The sequence below is a fragment of the Cricetulus griseus genome, chromosome 2 (assembly GCF_003668045.3).
Source record: "Cricetulus griseus strain 17A/GY chromosome 2, alternate assembly CriGri-PICRH-1.0, whole genome shotgun sequence".
Lineage (NCBI taxonomy): Eukaryota > Metazoa > Chordata > Mammalia > Rodentia > Cricetidae > Cricetulus > Cricetulus griseus.
Window position 1 is genome coordinate 416,320,939 of NC_048595.1, and position 20,960 is coordinate 416,341,898.

General features: G+C 38.7%; 1 protein-coding gene across 5 annotated transcripts in view; it reads left to right on the plus strand.

Moving 5' to 3' along the window:
* LOC100770975 (partitioning defective 3 homolog B) overlaps positions 1 to 20,960 on the plus strand; it is a 1,032,377-nt gene that overhangs the window by 595,843 nt on the left and 415,574 nt on the right. For all 5 annotated transcript variants that reach the window (XM_035440979.1, XM_035440980.1, XM_027397031.2 and 2 more), the window contains 2 exons: positions 6,514 to 6,699; positions 19,906 to 20,076. In XM_035440979.1, coding sequence (XP_035296870.1) covers positions 6,514 to 6,699; positions 19,906 to 20,076 — 357 coding nt within the window. The remainder of the gene's footprint in view (positions 1 to 6,513; positions 6,700 to 19,905; positions 20,077 to 20,960) is intronic.

A 20,960-nucleotide genomic window follows, 5' to 3' on the forward strand; every position in this document is an offset into this window, starting at 1 on the left:
TCCACACATGCATGGATGCAGTGGTTTCCAAAATGAAAACTGCAATATACAATTTGGTTATGGATTCAATTTAGTACATTGTAGTCATTTAAAAAAACCAAGGTTTAATAGAATAGCTAGAAAACATCAGAATGAGTTGCATTCTTTTTATGTTTAATCTTACTCATTTTTTTATTTAAATTAGAAACAAGTTTCACATGTCAATCCCAGTTTCCTCTCCCTCCCCTCCTCCCCTGCCCCCCACCAATCCCCTGTCCCATCTCCTTTCTGCTCCCCAGGGAGGGTGAAGCCTTCCATGTGAGTTGCATTCTTGGCAAATATTATCTCATAAAATTTTCTGACTGGGCAGTGGTGTTTCATGCCTTTAATCCCAGAACTTGGAGGCAGAAGCAGGCAGATCTCTGTGAGTTCTAGGCTAGCCTGTTCTACGTATCAAGTGCCAGGACAACTAAGGCTATTGTTACACAGAGAGACCCTGTCTCAAAAACCAACCAACAAACAAAAACCTTTATGTATGTATCCGTGTGTGTGTGTGTGTGTGTGTGTGTGTGTGTGTGTGTGTGTGTGTGTGTGTTTATGTGTGTGTCCACATATTTCCATATAGATGGATGGACTAATAGACTAATGTGTGTGTAAGTGAATAGATAGAAAATAAAGTTTTGGGTACTGAATCACAGTGCTTTTTCTCTTTGTCATGGTCACTTGCAATCTGAGGTAACTGACAGAGTTTAAAAATGAGATACATACATATAATATGTACATACTATATGCACCAGAAAGCAAATAATGCTTATAATAGATCTAATAACATGTGCTATGTGCAGTTTCCAAGAAGGGTGGATATGTAGGTGTGTGCATGTGCACATGCATGCCTTTAAAGGTATCTTTTCCATTTCTGTATCTAGAAGTAGAATGATATAAAAATGTTCTTATACTTCATGCATTCTTTTTTATAACATATACCTTTTACAGTAATTCAGTAATATTGGAGAAACAAAGAATGAAAAGAAAATAGCAGCACTCCAGTTGTAGTAAATCATCTACTCTAGTGATACTAGATAATGCAAAGTTTTTGTTTCCAGCAAGATAGAGTGGGGCAGGCAGATAAGTAACAGCAGGGGGACAGTGTCTGTGTATATGGTACAGTATGTGTGTGACACACAAGTTGTGCTTCAATTTTTATGTCAATATTGTTTTATACAATTCTATATATACATTTAATGTGTAAAAAGTAGCAAACATGTTATTATAGCTAGCCTCATGGGCTGTACTTGATAGTCACATATTTGGGTCTTAGATTCTTGGACAAGTAAAATGAAGCGTTTAGGAGTTGGACCAATTAATATAGTCTCCTATCATCTTCCTTACTCTGTTCATCTCACAGAAATCGAATACCTGCCTCCAGAAATTAGCTATCATCTAAACATAAACATGGCTGAGTGCTGCCGGGTAGTGGTGGAGCATGCCTTTAGTCCCAGCACTCAGGAGGCAGATCTCTGTGAGTTTGAGACCAGCCTGGTAAATAAGAGCTAGTTCCAGGACAGCCTCCAAAGCCACAGATAAACCCTGTCTGTAAAAGCCAAAAAAAAAAAATGGCTGAGTGCATGATTGTAGCAGTCTGTTCAAAACAAATGTTGGTTATTAGCCTGTGGACTGAAGACCTGCCCAACTGCAAGGGTGTTTGCTGTCTTGGGACTTGGGAACATATCAGTAATAGCAATGTAGCTAGCAACTTCTATTAATCTTTCTAGGCCCAGGCATTTTTTAATTTGGCTGCATTCGATAATGTTAATTCAAGACTAGTGGTTTCTCAACTGGATGTAATTTGAACCTAAATGACATATGGCAATGCCTGCGGCATTTTTAGTTGTCACAGGTGGTGCAGGAACACTACTGAGGCTATAAGGATGTGGTTAACTACAATACATAGGACAGTTCCAAACAGCCACACATGTCAGTTGTGCAAAGTCCAAGGCCCAAGCTGATGATTCTGTATGATAGGTCCCTATCAAGTGCTGTGTCGTTGAGTTTAGATAATACATAGTGGACACATGTTGAATTTCTATCTTAGCTTAACCCTGGGAATACTGAGGACTTTGTGTCCTGAGGCACTAGTGATAAGCTATTAAAAATAATGAGAAGGCAAATTAAAACTATGATTCACAAACTGTCCCTTACTACACCAGTGTTTCTGGTGGGGAGTTGCAGGTATCTGTAAGAGGAAAAGGCAGGGGTCCACCTAACACAAGTTTGAGGATCTCTTTCTGAAAAGACAGGAAGACAGGAAGCATCTGCAGTCTGGATGTGACAATGTCCTCAGTTTGGCCACATCTCTGATGACCTTAATTGGAGGTAGTGGAACTGGTGAGTGCTTTATACACCATCCCATCCAAGGCAGAATGCTGTCTGACAAGGTTTGAGTTTAATTTTCAGAGTTGCTATATGAGCCAGGATTATTGGTATGAGGCATTCAGTATATTGATTTTTTTTCTTTGTACATTAGGTAAAGGAACATTTATTTCTAAGAGAGGAAATGGCTGTGTTAACTACTGTAATGGCTTCCTTCACCATTGGGAATTTGCCATTATTAGAAACCGCTAATTATGACTCAAGTCCGTTACAGCTTAACAAAGACATGAAGCATAACTCTAGATGGTAGAGAATATAAATTGTGTATCGTGTTACTTTCAAGATAGATAGGAATCTATCTTGAAATGTCCAGTGACTATATCATGTCATCATGGGTCACAAATCTGGGACACGAGGATGTATAGTGGCACAGTATTAAAGAATCAGGCTGCCAGGCATGCTACTCACACTTGTAATCTTAATTTATAAACCTAGCACTCTTGAGGCAGATGCAGGAAAATTGCTGAGTTTGAGGCTAGCCTGAGCTACAGAATAAAAACCTATCATTTCAAAAAGAAAAATAAAAAAAGAAACAAAGAGATTAAAGAAGAGACAAAATAAAACCCAGAAGTAAAAAGCAAATGATTTCCAGGGGTCAAGACGATTAGAAAGATACCAAATTTCAAAAGGCACCAAATTTCGATTCTCACAGGAGTGGTCTAGAGATGATTGTACTAACTGAATGGTGACTCTAATTTACAACAATGTATTCTTAAAATTCATTGAAAACAGGTTTAAGGGGTGTAACTCCACTGCCCTCAAAAATAGGTATCTGAGGTAATGCTTATGTTAATAAGTTCAATGTTTTTATTTTACCATGTTTTGTGTATGTGGACTTATGTGGTACACGTCTGTATGTGCATTGGTTTGTGCTAAGTTTCTGGATCCTAATTCATGTCTTCATGCTTGGACAGCAAGCACTTTTTTTTTAAATTAAATTTATTTGTTTTACATTCTGATCTAAGTTTCCCCTCCCTCCCCTCTTCCCATTCCCTCCCCCCACTTCTCCTCTGCCCCTCCCCAAATCCACTCCTGTTTGTGTTCAGAAAGGGGCCGGTCTGCCATGGATATCAACAAATCATGGCATATCAAGTTTCAATAAGAGTAAGCACCTCCTCTTGTACTAAGGCTGCTCAAAGAAACCCAATATCAGGAATAGGATCCTAAAAGCCAAACAAAAGGATAGTCACCAATCTACGAGTATAACAGAATATCATTAGGCATCGTTACGTTGGTATTTTTTTCTCCAATCATGTTTGATTCTATCCTAGAACTTTGGGCATCCAGCCTCTGGGTCCTAGCTCTTCAGGCAGTGTCAGGGGTGGGCTCACTCTTGTGGCATGTGTTTCAGGCTGGAGCAGTCATTTTTTTGGCCATTTCTACAATCTCTATGACACCCTCATCCTAGCATCTCCCATAGGCAGGACAGACTATGTAGGTCAAAGGTTGTGTGGCTGGTTGGTGTCTTAATCCCTCCACTCAAAATCTTCTGGGTCTCAGGAGATGACTAGTTCAGGCTCTGTATCCACTGAACCATCTCTCCAGCCTTATATTCATAAATGCATAATATATATACTATTAGTATATACAACATTTGTCATTTAATAATAAATTTACAGCATAGTTCACATCATCTTTAATCGTAGATCATGGAAAAATGTCAGTGCTTTTCTTTAAATGACTATGGAATACCAGACATGTAATAAACAGCTCATGACCTTTTCCTAAAAATAAATAAGAGTTGGAGCCAGGAGTCATGCTGCCTAGGCATCACAAAGCTTCTGTATTTACAAGCCTTCTGATCTGTTAGCACAGTGCCTGGCTGCTATGCACCATGGATTCCTTTGCCTTTAAAATGGTCCTGATAATAAATAAACCTTTAGAGTCACTGTGAAGCTAAGTGCTTTAACATGTGTCAGGTACTTGTAACAGGTCAACTCCATCATCATTAGCCCCTAGTTTCTTGTTTTGATCATATTTCTGGCTTACCTATGTCAGGAACTTAACTTTGGAATGAAAAAGTAACCATAATGTCATGTGATCACTATTTTTTTCTGCAGTTAGATAACAAATTAGAGGTATTAGCATTAAACAATAATGACTGTCAATCTTACTTGTCAAATACAGTTTTTAAGTGAAAACTCCTCGATCATCATATTAGGGATTTGAAGGTACAGTCATATACCACATGGTGTCATAAGATGTTTTGGTATGTGTAAGGATATTATGCACTTGCCACAAAAAGTCATGTATCCTAGGAATGTATTTATCAGCTCAAATCCCCATCAATAGATAATATATAACTGCATTTCTAAAGCAGAGTTGGTTTCCTTTTAACAATTTTCTGTTATTAGTAGCCAAAGAACTTTGTAGTTTTACTTCCTAAAGTATTCAGAACATACAATTGTTCTCACAATTGTCCTTTAATTTATAGTTTAATTCTGTATAACTTTATTAGACTTAAGTTACCCCAATCCCAGAGAGGCCCAGAAACATAAGTGACTGTAAAATATTATGGATTCTAAATTAGGCAGATTAGAAGACAAAGGTGAAGGCTAACTGTTTACATTTACTGCTGAGCTCTGGCATTCCAATGGGGGCTGGGGAATAACCAAGGATGGTAACTTTGACTTCAGACATGGAATTTGCTTCTTAGCTAATACTACTAATATATACATATATATATATAATATATATTAGATTTTGTGTATTTATTATATATATATTAGATTTTATTAAATTTATTAAATTTTATTAAAAGCGATGAAGTTTCTTTTCTTTGACCAACCTTTTGTCCTGTCAGCATCTTTCCAATAAACCTCATTTACAATGAAAGCAGTTGAAAGAACTATTTCTTTACAAGTTAAATGTGGGTTCTTGTCTTTTTTGTTCTGGGGTTGAAAAATGTCAGGTCAGTGGATCTGGCTATAAGCAGACCCCGTAATCCTGTTTTAATTATGGGTTCTTTGCTACTTCTGATTTTATATGGATTTGAGACTGACATTCAGACACTCGTGACAATGTTTTAAATACACAATCTTACAGAAGAGTCACCTCTGAGTGACCTTAAGATGAGCCTCTCTAGACATAATTGCAGAGAGGAAGGAACTGCTGGCCGAGAATGAGTGGATGGTTTTCAGGAATATCTCATTTTCAAACTGTCCAAAGCTAAGCACTGTGGCACTTTCATATTCCTGCAAGCTTGAAGAGGTGCGGGAGGGACAGTTATGCAATTATCACTTGCACAGCACGTGCTGATTCTCATGCCTCTGTATCTGAAAAGCCACTGTACAAATATGACTAACCATATACTTCTCCCAGGAGAGCTGGCCCGTAAGCCTGCCTTTTGCCACCACACTCTGACTGTGTGGAGACTAGTTTGCTAGTGGGTAGGTATCATTTGTCAGAGAGGACATGAATATTAATTATGCATAATCACTTTTTTATTGCAGTCTAAGAACATATTTATTTTTAGGGGGCTCTGCTAGACAATGATATAAGCTTGCAGCATGATTTTTGATAAGATGAAATTTAATTCGATGATAACCATTAAACATGTTTCTCTAACTTGAAAATGAAAATTTCCCTGTGCTGTGTGTCCTATTGATATTCTTCACTGATGCTATAGTTCTCATAGTAAACAATATCTTATATTATATAAGCAAATATTTCTCCAAATTTTCCACCAAGTTCTATCTATATAGTAAGTTCTGTGTCTTTGTCTGTAAGATGAAGATGTGGAGAATGAATGATATCTAAGAATCTACTGAAACCTGACATTCTCCGAGTTTAATATCCAGCCTGTTCCATTATCTTAACATGCTACTGAGTTTCAAAATGTCTACAGAATGTTTAAAGCTGTACAACATGGCCTCACCAAGTGGCCTTTTTTCTTGACCATCACCAAGTTCTATCCCCAAAGAGCACTTCATTGTGCGCTAGACATGGTGGTAGCATCTTACAGGCAGAGATAGAGGCTAGCCTCTGTCTGCCAGGAATACAACTACTAGAGGCCCAACCATCCCATCTTGCCAACTGCATCTGCTTCAGTTCATCTGAGAAGGTGAACTGATAATCAGTCTCCTCTCTTACTCTTCCCAACAGAAAGGAGAGCCCGACTGCTATACACTCTCCCTGGAGACAAGCGAGCAGCTCACTTTGGAGATCCCCCTAAATGATTCCGGCTCAGCTGGCCTCGGGGTTAGCTTGAAAGGGAACAAATCCAGAGAAACTGGAACTGACTTGGGGATTTTTATCAAATCTATCATCCACGGAGGTGCTGCTTTTAAGGTAAGGGTGTGATGTTTGTCTGGGTGCTGGTACTTGGGGATATAGCTGTTGTTCTTGAAGCCCAGATAGAGGACATCTGAAGGGTGGGAACCATTGAGGCTTTCCTGCTAGCCACTGGAAATATGTGTGGACAGATCTGGAGACCACTTCCTTGTTTTCATTCTTCCTATGGTAGTTCTGAAAACTCATCATGACTACCGTTCTCTTGATCACTCCACTAAGAGTCCTCTGAATTTAAAACTTGGCAGAGTAGTGCCTAAAGCTATACAATCAGAAAACAAAACTAGAATGAGTTGCCATGAAGGCAACAAATGAGAATTCGCTTGCAATAAAGAAGAAGGAAAGAAGAAAGAAAGAAAGAAAGAAAGAAAGAAAGAAAGAAAGAAAGAAAGAAAGAAAGAAAAAAGCCTAGTAGGTTCAAAGAATTTGTGTAGAATAAACTAAAGGGCATTCATCACTCCACAAACCTGAAGATAACTACAGTGCCCAGAATGCATATTTGCCTTTAAGCACTTGAGCAAGCTTATTCAGTTCCAGAAAGGTAGAGAATATTATGGTTATACTCTTCCACATTTGGGTGGGCTGTGGGACCAAAGCTATTAGCATCCTGTAATAGTTAGCTGATTGTTCCAACACGACCACTACTTGGTGTCCCAGTGAAACTCTGGGCAAGGATACTGAATACTTGTCTCACATTTTGTTACCTGTAGAACCTTGTCCATAAGGGCCTGAGGGATTAAATAATTAATGCACACTGGAGACTGAGAGGAGTGAAGTACTAAGTAATGATATTCTGGAGTTTGAATCCTGTCTTCATTTCTCCCTTCCTCTGTAAATATAGGCAAATTACTCTTCCAAACTGGTCACAGTTTCCTCACTTAGGAAGTCAGTAAAGTTCTAGTGCTTATGTGTAGAGCTGTTGTTAAGACTAAGACACAGTGCACATGGAGTAGTGGTTCTCAATTTGTGGGTCACAACCAGGGGTTGCAAATCAGGTATCCTGCAGATCAGATATTTACATTCTGATTCAGCAGCAGCAAAATTACAGTTAGGAAGTAAAGTAACAATGAAATAATTTTATGGTTGGGGGTCACCACAACATGAAGAACTGTATTAAAAGGTTACAACATTAGGAAGGTTGGGAACCACTGTCATAGAGTCTTTGGCTCAGTGTCTACCAAAGCCTCTAATGCATTTTAACCATTGCAAATGATCTTACTGTTGGCCATGTGTGCCCACTCACTCACCAAAGCTGAGAAGGCCTGCTTAGCTTCTCCAGAATAGCCAGGTCTTATCCTTGCTTTGCTGAAGCACTGTCTCCTTATGTCCCCAACGTCTACTCTTCCTTCAATTTAGACCTTAAGCTGATGTCTTTTTTTCTTGGAACATGGGGACTTGCACTGCATGTAGTCAATTCTTTAATTTATTCCCCAACTCAGCTTTTGTTACATGATCAATAATCATAAAAGTTCAGCAATTTAATCAATATGTTTTTATTTTGCTCATGGCTCTGCAGGGCAGCTGCTGCTGCTGGTGGTGGAGGTTCTGGTTCAGGCTAGGTGTTTTCTGTCACACTGTTGGTCTATAGGCATAATATATTCCACATATTTTACCATCCCTTTGTCATCAGGCTAAGGTTATCAGAGAGATAGTTTACAATGGCTAGCCTCTGCCACAACATACATACAAAACTGGTCAGAATAGTTATAAGACTGAATCCAAGCTCATAGATTGAAAATCGTGGTCCTCACAGTTAAACTTGCAGAAGTGTGGGTGAAGAGATGGGCAGAGCAATGAGGTCTATGAATGAATCTAAAATACCCTCTAATGTTTTTCAAATAATACAACCAGGAATGGAAGGGAAACAGAATGACAATAACGACATCAAACACCAATACCCATCATACTTCCTGCTAGGTACCATGATAAACATTTAAAATGTATTATCCAATTTTATTCTTTGTTTTCACATTTTTATTATGTCATTTATCAAAGGGGGCATTGCACATGACAGTGATTTCAGAGCTCTATTGTTGTGAGATAATCTGGACCCGCTGGATATAAAATCAGACTCCACAGCCTGTGCTACATTGCTTTAGAGTGAAGATACTTTTCAGACCATGAATTGTGTGCCTGAACATAGGGCCACTCCCTGGCATAGTCTTGTATCATGCTCATCCCTCTTGGCAAGCAGTCCAAGTGTGCACTCTCTCCGAGGGCAGGTGCTATGTTTGCGAACACCTGCTTGATATTATTCTTCCCATTCCTAAGGACAGCTCTTTTGTGAAGAATTTATTCCAAGTAAAATTGAAAGTGAGATGACTTCTTGGAAATTAAAAGCAAACATGTTTGTTTTTGTTTTTGTTTTTTTTTAAAGGGTGATAGCTTGAGCTCTAGCAGATATTGGTAGGTGTTTTAGTATCTGTTTGGAAGCAAGCAGCTCCTTACCTAAGCAGTCTCTTAACAGTCCCATTTCTTGCTGAGAGATTTCACTTTCCATTTATGTAAATTTTCTTCCTGACCTGGGTCTGCTGAGTCAGACAATCACACCATTGAAAACCACTGGACAGCATATTTATAGCTGATCTTAAACAGTAAGCAGCATCAATCATGAATTTAGCCTTGTTGTGAATGGTTAGTATCCATTTGTCTTGTTTACCTCTTTCACTGCCAGCAGTAGAGCCCCGAGCTTTGTTCAAGAAGAATCTGATTAAGGGGAAGGAAATCGTATTTTTCTTTCTTTTCTGCTAGTCTAATAATCCACTGTTACTCCTTAGAAATTTGCCACCTGTTCAAGAATCTGGATTATGTCTTACAAAAATTGTTTGGAGACTTTGTTCCTGTCCTGGTTGAAGAGAAACAAATGTAACACACTGCAGTGTCCCTGGGGCAGGAAAGATGAGCACCAGGACATCCATATTAGCATCTGGCCCTAGGATTTTACCTGAAATCAACAAAATATTTTTTTCTACTGGAGCCCTATCTTTTTCTCCTAGCCCGTCTTACCACTAATTGGTTCTCAAGGTGTTTTTCCCTTAAGGGAAGGGGGAATTGTTGAAAACTAAACTACTTTGAAAAGTATGACCAAATTCTTCCTGTGGATTCTCCATGCTGTATTCTCCTGGGAGCTTCTGATGATAGAAAACAAAGGCAGACTCCTGGCCAGATGTAAAATCTCAGAATGACTCAGTTCTGATTGAGGACCTTGTTTTTTGTCTCCTCTCTTGCCTACCAGGCAACTACTTTGAGCTTCTCATTTCCTCTTTGAATTGTTTCTAATAAAACGGTAGACCTCTGTTTGCTACTAAATGCATGTAGCTACTCTTGGGTGCTCTTTGGACAACTAGCAGGAACTTGAGCTATTCCCAGTGCAAGCTGAATTGCAGGTATACCTTACTCCAAATTATCCAAATCCTAAATTAACTCAGAACATTGAAGATACAAAGAAAAACAACACCCAAGAAAAATTAGGGAAAAAAAGAGAGAATGCCTAGAAACTTAGAAGTTGTTGAATATGCCCTGATGTCATCTCCCCCCCAAACACATACATAAGTAACCTACCCATGCATACCAGAGCATGATTTTTTTTTTGCTGTATACATAAATGCAAGACTCCCACAAACGTGAAGGAGGAGGAGAAATAACACCCAAGAATTCTACTTTGCAAAAGTCATGCAGTTACAGGCTAGCATGGTATCTGGAGTTCTTTGCAGAGCCTCCTGAAGCATCTCTGTGAGCTGCACCACATCATTCACAAAGTGGCACGGACCACACCAGCACAATGCTGCTTCTTGGGGTACTGATGGAGTATGCTTACATAGGAGCACCTGTTGCAAGCTTCTGCATTTATTTTAGTTTCTATCATTCTACCTAGGCATTCTCCAAAGTATAGTGTAATTGCTTCTAGGAACAAAATATAAGAGTATGTGTCTGCTTCTTTACAACCAAGAACTCTGACTCTGATGAAATGAGGGTGTTCTTGACAATGATTTTTTTCAAATTCATCATTGTGGCTGGAATTTCAAGTGAAACGTGCTGTTGTTGCTGTCAAATGGAAAGAAATGTCAGTTTTGCATTTGGAAAAGTATCCCCCTTTTTCCAAATCTGCATTAAACCTTCACTTTGTATTTTCTCTAAAGTCACTATAGTCACTTTGAAGATTTTAGGTTTCTAATCATATGCTAAACATCTCCAAGTTCAATGGTTCTCAATTGTTTTGCTTTTGATAAACTATATTACATAAAATTTAATATATTTTATTATTTTATGTTTATTGCTTACAATTAGACTGTTTTTTAACTAAAATCATTTTTAAAATAGATCCATCTTTTTTTAATTTAGGAAAACCATCAACACTAGCATAAGCATAAGAAAGAATTCCATGCAGTGTGTCACACCATGGCTGGCACTCTTTACATTTGAATATGCTGAGGTTAGGAGCAGACTGTACCCTATTGAAGCCCTGAAATAATAAGATAAAAATTCAAATTTAAGAGCTTTTTTCCCCCTGAGGGAAACAAATGTCGTGTATCAGGTAGATGGATTATTTAAGGACTCTTAAGCAGAGAGAAAGCATTTAAGATTGCTTCTCATTGCAAAATTAATTTAGCCCAGTTTGTGCTTAATAAATACTACTTGATGATAGTGAAATTAAGTAAAAGAAAAATGCCTGGCATAGCTAATTGCAAATGTATGTACCCAGAATATGAAATAGACATCATTTATGTAACTTGATTCTGTGTGCTCAATAAATTTGGGGTGATTCTTCTCAAAGACATAGAATTTCATAGTCTTCACTGTTTCAGAGTGGCTATGAGAATTTTAAATAATGCAGGTTATTCACAATGATCAATTTCAAATGAATAAACTGAATTGAGGGCAAGACCATCCACAGGAGAGGAAGAGGAAGGATCAGCTGTGGATTCCCGGGCCATTTGGTAGTGATGTGGAATATTTAGAGGCATCCCCATCCCACCCTCTTAACAGGAGTCTGGTCAGAGCTCCCAGCCTGAGTAATTTCCACCTCCATTTCTGCCAGTATCTATAAATCATGGCATATCTATAATTAATGAATCCAAAGGAAGATAAAAGGGGCAGCTTTTTAAGGAACACTAATGTTAAATGATTTCTTCAACTCTCCATTTTTTCTTAATATTGATACATTCCCTGCCAGTGGGAGGACTTTGAGGCATCACTGGCAGTTGGTGGTATTCTAGCTTGTTCCTCTGACTGAGGTCCAGGTGGTCTGGCTTGTGAGCAGTTACACTGTACACCCTCCACTGTAAGAAACGAGCACTGACACGTAGTCCCATTCATAAGTGGACAACTATAAATCAGAACTGGAAAGCAAAGCAAGGCATTTGTAGTCTACATATGCAGTAGGAATTTTATGTTGAAAAAAAGGAAATCACTAGCCAAAAATATAAGGAAAATACTTGCCAGCCAATTTTCCTTTAAAGCATCAAAACTCTTAGCAAATGTAATTCATATGATCATGCTCATCATTGTGAAGATACCAGGACTTTGTACAAAGGTCACATCACTTATATGCTAACACTCTATGGCCTCAGTTCAGCCTCCATCATTGCTTTGCTTGCAATCTTTATCATTTCTGATTTTTTTCATTTCTGCAAATACAAATAAAAAGCACATTTGGTCTGTACTGACTAAGATTTGAAACTGCACCATCTTGGTGTACATTTTGGATACCACTGGCATCTCATTAAGCTTGAAAGTATGTATGACTTCATAGTCTGAGAAGAAAAAGGTAATCTATACAAACAGATCTATAATGATGCTGTGGTTCTATGAATAGTACCTATTAAAAATAGTTTATAATTTAAATGCCTTCTCAAAAGCTCCTGGGGGATGCGACTGGGAGCTAGTGAGCTCTTCAAGAGGAGGAGCCCGGTGGAAGTGTAAATTCACTGAGATTGTACCCTAAAGGGGATGTGGAACCTGGCCCTTTCCTTATTTTCTCTTTACTTTTCCACATACTTAGGCCATATTTTGTTGTCTTTCCATTGGCACAACTGCTCCTGGAACAAAACCTGAAATTGTGCTAGCACAGCTAATGTAAATTATGTGTGGATACATGTAGCATAAGATGAGAATAACAGTTGAATACCTCAGGTAGTTGTCATAGATTAAAAATAATAAGCCTACTTGCTCTGCCCCCTCAATCACAAAATCCCCAAAAGCACAGAGAAGAAAAAAAAAGTAAATATGATAAATTTTTTCAATGGGAAAGATCTCTGAGAGTCTAATCTGTTTATGCATTCATGCAGAATATTCCTGATTCATGTATAACACATATGTCTTAACAAGCTTTCTTAATCTGCTTTTCTAGGCCAAAGTAAATTAGGAGCACAGAATCCGGAAGGAGATAGGAAGGGGTGGAAAAGGATTTGGAATGACAGGAAACAGGAAGATGTAAAACAAGCACAGAATGTTATTACCATGCCATAGGCCAGTAAATATTTCTAAGTCAGGCCTTCTTAAACTTTCTTGCTGCAAAAATGATACGATTCAGCCCGGCTTTAGGAAGCTGTATGTTGCAGTGTTTTTATGTATGTCCCATATTTGTCCAGTAGTTTTAAGCGAAAAGGATTAGGTTATATTTTGAAAGTATTATATCAAAATGATTTTGAGTGTGCCTGTCCCTATGCTCTGGAGGTCCTTTAGTTTCCTTACAAACACTTCTGCATGCCATGGATGCTGGGATTTTATTGGTCTGCTCCATACAAATGGAGTGAGGCTTCAAAGATGATAACTGAATTAAATCCATCGAAAAGTTTATAATAGCTGAATAAGTGGAGACATAGCCAGTACACAAAAAAGTGATCAAGCCAGCCTGGGATCATCAATTCTTCTTAGGTACAGTATATAAGTTAAATGATTTCTTCATTATAGATGAAACTTACACCAATCCCCATGTACCTGACCAAAAGATATTTTTTTTCAAGTGACTCAATTTAGCAAACACTTCTTCAGTCCCTGGAGTGAGTTAGGCAATCTATAATAGATTGGAGACTCAGAATGAACCTCCTCTTTCTATAATCTAGAAAGCTTAGGAAACTAAATTAAATATGTGAGAAACTAATTCCATAAGGGCAGCAAGAGACAAATAGCTATAGTAACATGAACATTGGGAAAAGGAGGTGTTAGTTGCTCTGGAGATTAACTATAAGAGCAAGATGGCTGCCGAGCCTCACTAGGAAGATGAAGGAGATATATAATAAGTGCAAAGGACTTTTGGAAAGGAGAAAGGGGCAGGACAAAGTCACAAAACTAAGTCATGGATATTTTGGGGTGGGGTACCCCTCTTTTATCAACTGAGATAAGTTAGGGCAAATGATGTAAATTGAGAACATCTAACATGGGTAAGGCAGTATGAAGTGAATGCTACAGACATCCAGTATGGCCTACTTCCTCTCCAAAACTGTGCTTATATGTGTTTTGTTTAAGCCAGGTGGTGGTGGCACAAACCTGGCATTTGAGCACTTGGGAGGCAGAGGCAAGCAAATCTCTTGAGTTCGAAGCCAGCCTGGTCTACAGTCACTAGAACTACATAGAAAACCCAAATACATACATACATACATACATACATACATACATACATACATACATACATACATACATAAATACATAAATTAAAGTATTTTCTTTCCTTGTGTTCTTTCAAACTATTGTTTCTAAGTCACAATGATAACAAACTAAAGTCTAATTTTTTACATTGATTTGTCTTATGTTTTAGTTTGTTTTCAAAATTACAGTAGGCAAATACTGTTATAGAATAATTTTAGAATCTTCAAAAGGGTTCATTTGGGAAAATTGTCTCGATAATCAGGTGCCACCTTGCCTGGAGTGTCCTCTGCTCCAGGGAATGTATGCTTGGGCCCTGGGTGTTGATAATATCCCAAGAGGCCTTAACAAGGGTCCTGTTAGAAACATGTAGAGGCAGGAGCCAACATCTGGTCATGATTAATCCTCTCAACACCCTGGACTAATGTGGATTGGCCTTGGGCCACAGCCAACTCTTCCTGGGAAAGCCAGCTCCCATGTGCATCTCAGATTCTGCCGAGTCCTGCTCTTTACCTAGACTTTCTTAGCCTCTCCGTGGCATCCTTACAATTTTACATGGAGGGGCTTTGTAAAACTGTCTAATGGATGTGCATGGAGCTGTGTGACATTACCAGTTCAGAACAGAGGATGTCCTCCAGAGCTGAGCACAGGAGCTGAGTGAGAAGGTCACAGGATCCCCTGGATGTCATCACAGGTCTGCGGGAGGCATGTGAAATATCCTGCACCACACATGACATCCCCTTGTTGCAAAGAATTATCTGGTCCAAATGCGCAAAAGCAGAGAAACCCTGGTGTAAATATTTGCTTTGAAGAGACTAGGATCCCTTAACTTTTATTAGGTTCTTGGGGAGATCCAAGATCCCATAAAGCTTAAGGATTATTAGCAAAGGGGCTGAAAACAAGACTCCAGAGTGACCCAGACCTGGTTCAGCGCTACTCACAGAACACGACTAGGAGTTTACCCAACCCTTCTCAGCCTCAATTTCTTTTAAAAATAGTGTTATCATAAGATTTCAATTATCTCACACATTGAGAGAGTTTAAGCATATTGACTACACAGCAGAAACTTATTGGGGATTTCATCAATATTTTAGTACCCTTAATCATTTCTAGAAATGTGATTTTGGAATCAAAATAGCACAATAGGAACTCATACCTATCTTTGTCACTAGAGGTTCAAGACAGGATTGCTATGAGTTTGAGGCCAGCCTGGGTTACATACTGAGTCCCATAGTGAGGCCAGCCTGTTCTACAAGCAGAGCCCTTGTCTCAAAAAAGAAAAGAGAGATAAGAAAAGCTGGCCATGTAAAGGGCCTTCTTAAATCAATTAATGTAACTGATGCTCTGTCTTTACATCATTATATAGTAGGAAGTAATATTTATATCACAAGGTCATTGGAAGAAATGATTAGACAAAGTCACACAAAATGCTTCTACAGATATTCTGCAAAAGGAGTTGTAACACTCATGCATCTGGTCTCCAAGACCTTGATCCCTCCTTTTATGATAAGTGGTTAGGACTGATGACTTTCTAAGCCATCCCAGGCACAGGCAAGAGAGAGACTTACACCTCATGTGAGTTTTTCATATCACTAAATTACCCTGAGGAAGTCACTATTTTTACTCTCATTTCCCACCCTTTCTCAACATTGTTTTGGGTGCCAAAGGTAAGGACTGGATCTTTTGCCTAGAGTTCTGCTGATAATATGATAGGAAGAAAGATTTCCTTTGTCTTTAAATCTATTTATTTATTTTTATTATTATTACTGTGAACACATATGTGTATGATGCCTGTATATGTAAGCACACATGCCATGACACACATGTGGAGGCCAGAGGATAACTTTGTGGAGTTAATTCTCTCTTTCTACTTTATATGGGTTCCAGGAACCGAACTCACACATAAGGCTTACATGATAAGAGCCTTTGCCCTCTGAGCCATCTTGCAAACCCAAGATTTATTACTTTTGAAAAGCATAAGTATGGTCCAAATTATGATGAAGTATGTATGCTAAAATTACTAAGTAGCAGCCTTGGATATTTGTATTGTATGCACTTATATAAAGTTAGGGGTTTTATTCTCATGCCCAAATATCTACCTGAACATAATATTAGTAGAAAAAATGTCATAGAAAACTAATTTCCTTGGTGAAAATTATTTCAAAGTAAAAAGATAGACATGATTTTCAGGAATGTGTTTGAGTTTGAATGTTAAGTTCTTTGTTCAAGCAACTTCATTTTAGATGGTGTCTAGTAAAGGACGTGTAATTAGAAGGCAGATTTGTCTTTTTCCTCCACTTTACTCCCATGCCTAGACATCTCCTATACTTTCCTGAGTCCATGCATTGTGGTTATGTCCCTAGATTTCAATACTGCTGTCTTCCAGCAGACACCTGTGGCATATTGTCTTCACTGGTTTTTAAGTCTTTTCATGAAGCAATATGCCATCAGGGAATGAGTTACTATTATTCACATAGCTAGGAAATGCTAGTGAATTCAAGACTTGCACTGCTCTGTTCTTTTCCAACTTTGACCTTCACCAGCTGAGCCAGTCCCCTAATATGTATGGAAGTGCCTTGTCTTAATAGGTGTTAGATAAACGATGCCTCGTCTTCTTGGAGCATTGTATTATTCATCTGTAAATGGAAGAGGTTGGACCAGATGACCTCTGAGAACCTTTCTAAGCTTGAAGCTCTGTGATGGCATTCTAAATGTTAAGACAGTGTGGTCTTCCTGGCATTACCATTAATGAAATTACCCATCATTTATCTTATGAGCAAAAAGCACACAGCAATAGCAAGAGGACAGCCACTCCGGCAAACAAGAGTGTGTGGATTTTTATTGTGACCACAACTCTCTAGTGACACATGTGATAAATGTGAATGTCTCAGAAAAAAAAAAAGATTCTAGAGGCCCTGAGGTGAGTCAACCTGACCTGTTCTTTTGTTTTGGACTTGACTATAGTAAACATATCCTACTTGCATGTGTTCTAGATGGCTGAAACCTAGAATGCAGCTGGAAATAAGTTTATGTTAATAGCTCTTGGTATAAGCTTTTATATATAATTGTTTTCTTCTCCCATCTTCCCTCTCATTAAATTCTCTCTCAAATTCCTTCAGTTTTTATTGTTCCTCTTCCTGTCATAGCAATGAGGTGTCCTCCCAGCTGACAGACCACTCCACATCTTCACACTGGCTCATTTCCTGAAACAGTGCCAGTGTCCACATCCTATTCTTCCCCTTCCTCCTCATCTTTAAAATCTGCACATCAGCTTCCAGACACATTAGGAGAATTTTAGTGACAAAATTCAGCCCAGTGCTCCTCCTCCCATCCTATGACAAATTGGAACAGATCCAGCTGTGCTTCATTTCGTGTGACTAAACCATTAAGGCTGTGTTGTTTTAGCCATCTCACCATTTCACAGAGGCTTAAACCCATGCTTTGTGTGCCTAATTCACAATTGGATAGCAGAAGAGAGATTTCTTTCTTGGTAAATTAGGGTAAAGGTTAAGTGAAGTTCCAAAGCCAGAGGGAGGAAACATTAAGTTCCCATGAGGAAGGCCTAGGAACAGTTTGTATCTAATCTTACACACCCCCTATTGATCCCATTGCCTTGCCATCACAATGCTGTTCTCAAGTGAGCATGTACTCCTTTGGGTGGCCTCTGCAATCCTGTGTTGCCAGGCTCCATCCACCAGGTGATGTGTAGGACATCTCTAAATGTTCTCTAGATCAACATCTGTCACTCTTTCACTTTCCCTGTTCCTTAGGGAACAGTTCCTCTGGCCATCTGCTCTTGTGTTAGTCTAAACCTATCAACTAGCCCATGGGTTTTCTCTCTGAGGCTCAATGACTGCCTTCCATTTTTCACTGTGTTTCTGTTTTGCTCATGTCTCCAGGAGGTTTTCTTTTTTTTTCTTCCTCTTCACTTTTGCATTACATTCTGCTCATTTGAACTTCCATCCCAGATACCTCTTACTGCAAGAATTCTTTTGCATTTAGTTAAGCACTTCCTATCTATAGCTGAGAGAAGATAGGATACCAGGGGGAGAAGGGCTGAGCTAAGCTTGAGTGAGTTTCATCTGACATGCTATAGTGACCCTAGACAAGTTATTGTTATAATTCCCTGATTCTGATTATTTTTGTGGAATATTTTATTTTTTTAATTTATTTATTAGTTCTAGTTAGGGAACAAGCTTGTTTCACATGTAAGTCCCTTCTCCCTCTTCCTCCCCTCACCCCCATCCCTCTTCCCCCCCCAGCCTACCCCCCACTCCATCCACCCACCACTCCCCAGGCAGGGTAGGGCCCTCAATGGGGCTCTGCAAAGTCCACCAAATCTTCCTGTGCTGGTCCTGGGCCCTTCCCCATGTGTCCAGGGCCAGAGTGTAACCCTTCACGTGAGATGGGCTCTCAAAGTCCCTTCTTGCACCAGGGAAAAATTTTTTGTGGAATATTTTATAAAAACACAAATCTCCTTAACTTGTTGGGTCTGCGAGTGTCATAGGAGGCAGTTAATGGAAGAAGCGTCTGGAAAAATAAAGTACTAAGCATATCTACTCCTATTTCTATTAAATGTATTGACATCAGCTACAGGAAAGGATTCCTGATTGTATATGTACCTTGTGGCTTTCTGAGTGTGGAGTAGCATATGACAGTTTCCAGCCACCAGTCTATAAACACTGAGTCTTCCTAGGGAGGGGATGGGTTGTGGTCTGCCCAAGCTGTCTTCCTGAAATGCTGTTCTCCCAGTTTATCCACCACTGCTGGTGACATCACCGACAGAAGGCTTCTGGGTGAAGATGACTTCTGAACGAGTTGCCTTGAATGGTGGAGAGATACATGATGCAAACTCTCCACACATGGGGTTTCTGGTGCTTGGTGGTGAATGGTGTCACTTTCTAGGAGATGCTGGATGAAAGTGTTATTAGCCTGAACATCTCAGGAAAAAAAAACAACAAAAAACTGACAAATCCCTTTGTCAAGCTTTCCTGCTAGAGGTTTTAGGGTGAATTGGTCCTTCACCACACACATCTGTATTCTTCTGCAAACTAGCTGATGAGTAAGTTTGTGCTTGTGTTAGAGAAAATTATATGAGGAATCTGCTCTCTCTATTCAATAGGGCTAGCAATGATACCTAGGAGAGACATTGTGATGCCAAGCATGCAGCTTTTAAGCAAGCCTCTCCATGCCTGAAATGCAAACCCTCCTTGTGGGAGATAGCTACTGCCTTTGTTTCTTAACCCCTGTTCCTTGAGTCCCAATGGAGTCTTTGCCAAAGCAAATGGCAGAAGTGTGCTAGATTTATGCTTGCCAGACAGAGATTTAGATAAGAAACATCAGAAATTTCTAAATTGGAGCCTGGGACTCTAAGATTTCTAAAAATAACTCCTTTCACACAGATCACAATTGTTAGTATTTGGGACTGCTTGACGAGCTCCAGAACCTCTTGCTGCCATTGAAAAGAGATCACTCCTAAGAATTAAGGTTCACATTTCTGACTCTCTCATCTTCATACTCGAACTTTTTCTCCAAACGGCTACCTGTCATCACCATGCTTTCTTGTCTCACCTTTTTTTTTTTTTTTTTTTTTTTTTTTTTTTTCTCTCCACTCTGCCTCAGGATGGCCGTCTGAGAATGAATGACCAACTGATTGCTGTTAATGGGGAAACTCTTCTGGGCAAGTCCAACCATGAAGCCATGGAAACACTGAGGAGATCGATGTCCATGGAAGGAAACATCCGGGGCATGATCCAGCTGGTGATAATTAGGAGGCTGGAGAGACCACTGGAGGTGAGACCGTTCTTGACTTTCCTGAAAATTGCTTAAATGGCCACCAGAATATACAGATTCCATCACTCATGTGGTAGATTGACATTTATTTAGTCTGAACTTGGGGAAATATGCCCCAGATAGGCTGTGATGGATATATGGAAGGAACAAGTGGCTGTATATTTTAGATGAAAATATGCATATAAAGTAAATCATTTATCAAATATCACAGGTCTGTGTTTATTTTAGGAAATTCCTAGGGTTCTGGGCTTATTAAAAAAGCATCGTTCTTAATACAAATTTTGGTGGTATGCTAGCAATGCCCATACCTTACAAAGTTCCTGACTGGATGGATATATGCAGTGTTTAATTTGACAATTGTTATGATATAATCAAATCCCTATATTCTCCCCTATAATCAATACAGATAATACAGAACTTAGGTGTAAGTTAAAGTTGATTTGTTGAGCAATATATTTTATTTTATTGAATAAATGGAAGTCTTATTTCTTTTAAAAATTTGATTGTGTTTTTTAAATGTCAGGAAATGTCCACTTACATATGAACCTTAGATGTAAAATAATATAGTATAAAATAATATAGTACAAAAAATTCTTAAATGCTGATATACCAAAACATTTCATTTACATAAAATTATAAATAAAATTATTCTTATAACAACATTTAAAAGATTAGGTATTAAATGCTCCTAACAATTACTTCAGGAAAAAATAAGTTCATAAAAATATCAGCACATATTATATTATAATATTAGGATAATACCTAAGGCCCAAATATGTTTCTGTGCTACAACTGTATATAGAGTAAAAGTATATACTACTTGGAAAACTAATATCAAACATTGATTTTAGTAGTAAGCGCAACCAAAATTTAAAAATGAAAGA